This window comes from Phalaenopsis equestris, unplaced genomic scaffold (genome assembly GCF_001263595.1).
Source record: "Phalaenopsis equestris unplaced genomic scaffold, ASM126359v1 Scaffold208684, whole genome shotgun sequence".
Classification (NCBI taxonomy): Eukaryota; Viridiplantae; Streptophyta; class Magnoliopsida; order Asparagales; family Orchidaceae; genus Phalaenopsis; species Phalaenopsis equestris.
In genome coordinates this window covers 14-2899 of record NW_018227918.1, presented here as the reverse complement: position 1 = coordinate 2899, position 2886 = coordinate 14, and the positions used below count along the sequence as shown (strand labels likewise).

General features: G+C 33.4%; 1 protein-coding gene across 1 annotated transcript; it reads right to left on the bottom strand.

The window, feature by feature from the left end:
* Positions 1 to 1176: 1176 nt before the first annotated feature.
* Positions 1177 to 2421, bottom strand: LOC110036570 (the record flags this gene model as incomplete). Its single annotated transcript, XM_020741047.1, has 2 exons — positions 1177 to 1646; positions 2219 to 2421. Coding segments are annotated over 2 exons (528 nt in total), but the record flags the coding sequence as incomplete, so codon positions are not given.
* Between the last annotated feature and the right edge of the window lie 465 nt (positions 2422 to 2886).

Here is a 2886-nt window from a genome sequence, read left to right as displayed (position 1 = left end):
TAATAATAATAATAATAATAATAATAATAAACATCTGCGTGCAACTTCTCTGAAACAAGTAAAAAGATATTGCGCTCCATTCAATCTTTGAAATACAAAAAAACTATTAGAAGCGACCTACCTTTCAACTACGGATGATTTTTATTATCTTTAATTATTTATTGTTCTTCAAAATAAAAAAATAAAAAAAACAAATCAATTAACTAACTGTTTCAGGAATTATAAATTCTGAGTATTTTAATTCTGCTTTGAGTTTAATGGTAACCAAACTAAAGAAATTTGAAACGCTTGTGTTTATTTTATGTCACATCAAAACAAATGGGCTGTAATGCAAACCAAATGCAATGTAAAAGTAATGCATTATATTTGACATAATGAAATTATTTGATTCAGTATAAAATAAATGCATCACTTCTACGCTTTATTTTTTTGTTTGGCTTCAAAAAAAAAATGAAATTAATGTAAAATAGGTAGCTAGTTAGCTGCGACGGGTAGGGCAATAGGCCGCAGGCGACGACCGTCGGGCGGCGGACGACTGGCAATGGCCAATAGAGAGATGGCTAAAAACCAAACCCTTTATACAAATCTAACAAATTTCAAATGAATTGAAAATGAACCGAGGAATGAATTACAAATAGTTTTACTAGATAATTTGAAATTTATACCAGCAACCATCAAGATTTCTATAACTCCTGTTAATAAAATACAACATACACCTTTTTTTTTTCTAGCAAGTCAAACAGCTGATCATTCTCTCAAAATTCATTTAATTTATGCATAAAATTTAATTTTTATTCATTTAATTAATTTTGCCTATCAGATTCATTTGTAAGGCTGCAAAAATCATCTGCAAGGTTTCAATAAGATTGCCTAATTGCAAGTAGAGGTGTAAACGAGCCGAACACGAGTGGGCCAATGCTCAGCTTGTGTTTGGCTCGTTTGTTTAGCGAGTCAAACAAGAGCCGTTCACGAACAAAGAGTCGTTTTGATAAACCTAATCACATAGCCATAAGATGTTAATGATTGACAGCCATAAAATGTTAAGGATTGAGATAAGATTTAAAAATTATTGTTTATATTAAAACATCATTTGAATATAATTTAATAAGTTTTATTCTATTTAACAAACAAATCCACTGTTTAACTTAGCTGTTTGTGAACACCGAGCCGTTTTGACAGCTCTAATTGCAAAAATCTTTCTAAAAATTTAAAAAATCAATCAAATCTTCCAGCCCTGTGTAAGTATCTAATAATGAAGGAAAAACTTTTTGAGGAAAAAAAAAATGATGAAAGAACTTGTTGGAAGTTTATAAGAACCGTTTCAAGGAATTCTCTGCCTGTTGTAAGTATCTTCGTGCACGAAGACCGGTTCGTCGCTCTGCCGAGGGATCTGCGGTTGCCCTAAAGCGATGCCGTGATTTTGCTGGCGCCGCGGCCAGCAGGGATTGAAGCTCTTGGGTGAATGGAGAGCTGCAAAGTATATAATTCCAAGAGAGATGCTCAGAAGAGATAGAACGGCCCCTCCAGAGAAGACTCCGGCATTCAGAACATAGCAGTTTTTGCCGAAGTAGATGTCCTCCATCCCTCTCTTGTCATTCAGTGCGGCACTGGCCAGTAGTAGAAGGAATGCTATAACAAAACTGAACCTGTGTGGATGATAGAACTGTTGAGTTCAGGCAATGGAAGAACATAAAAGTTCGGTTTTTTACTAGATTGCAAGATTTACATTAGCTGGGCTAGTTTATTTCGATCTCATCTTGATTCGAGCCAAAATTCAAATTAATTTATGAGCGATTAATGATCTTCGAGCTAAATTCACTAGATTCATAGCCATAAGTTGTTAACAATCTGATACCGGCTCAAAAAAAAATCGATACGAAATTTTGGCTCATCACTTGGCCTGTTTATTCCGATCCGATCTCGATCCGAGCCAAAATTTGAATCAATCTTCGAGCGGACTAAATTGACAGCCCTACACTCAATTCCAATTTACATACATACCACACAATTCTATTGTATTTACATATCTAACACCAAAACTTCAACTTTTAAATACATGCCATTTTACCTATACATGAAAAGGTGTATTTCATTAAAATGGAGGTATTTTTTTTATGTAATATGAAAGATTCGGGTGAGATATATATAAACTTAATATTTAGGTGTTGGATTTGTATCAATTCATAAAAAATGATATCCATATGGTTCAGAAGATTACCAAGAGACAGCAAAAGATATCAGTGCTACATTCCAGTTAGTGTTGAAGCGGCTTAGATTTCTCCTGCAGCAAATGCACCCAGCAAAAAAGTTTATAATAGCCTGAGCCAGCGCTAGAGCAAGTGCTGACAAAAGCCCGAGATGAAAAGCTGGGCTTTTTGGATATGTGCATTCTTCATGCGCTCTAGTCACCACGTCAGAAGCCTGGAAGATAACAAAACATTTAAGCCCAAATAAGCCAGCCCAGCTCAAACTTGGGTTTATTTGATATAAAATAAAAGAAGATTTACATAAATACCACACAACTCCTATGTATTTATAAATACAACACATTAAACTTTCATATTTACATACACAGTACTCAAATCTTACATAAAACATCAAAAATATCACTGTTACTTGCTTTTGAAAAGTGAAAAACAACTTTGCACGTATATATTTATAACACCAAAATTGCTATAAAATGTGAATATAAAAGTTTAGGTGTCAGATATGTAATTCATAAGAATTGTGAGGTATCTATGTAAATTTTCCAAATAAAAATTAATCAACGGATAATTAGTTTTGAAATTCAATCTATATGCATGTAAGAGAACATTGAATTGGATGGTAGACAACATGCTGAAAGAAAAAAAATTAAAATATAGGGAAAAAGACATCTATGGCATG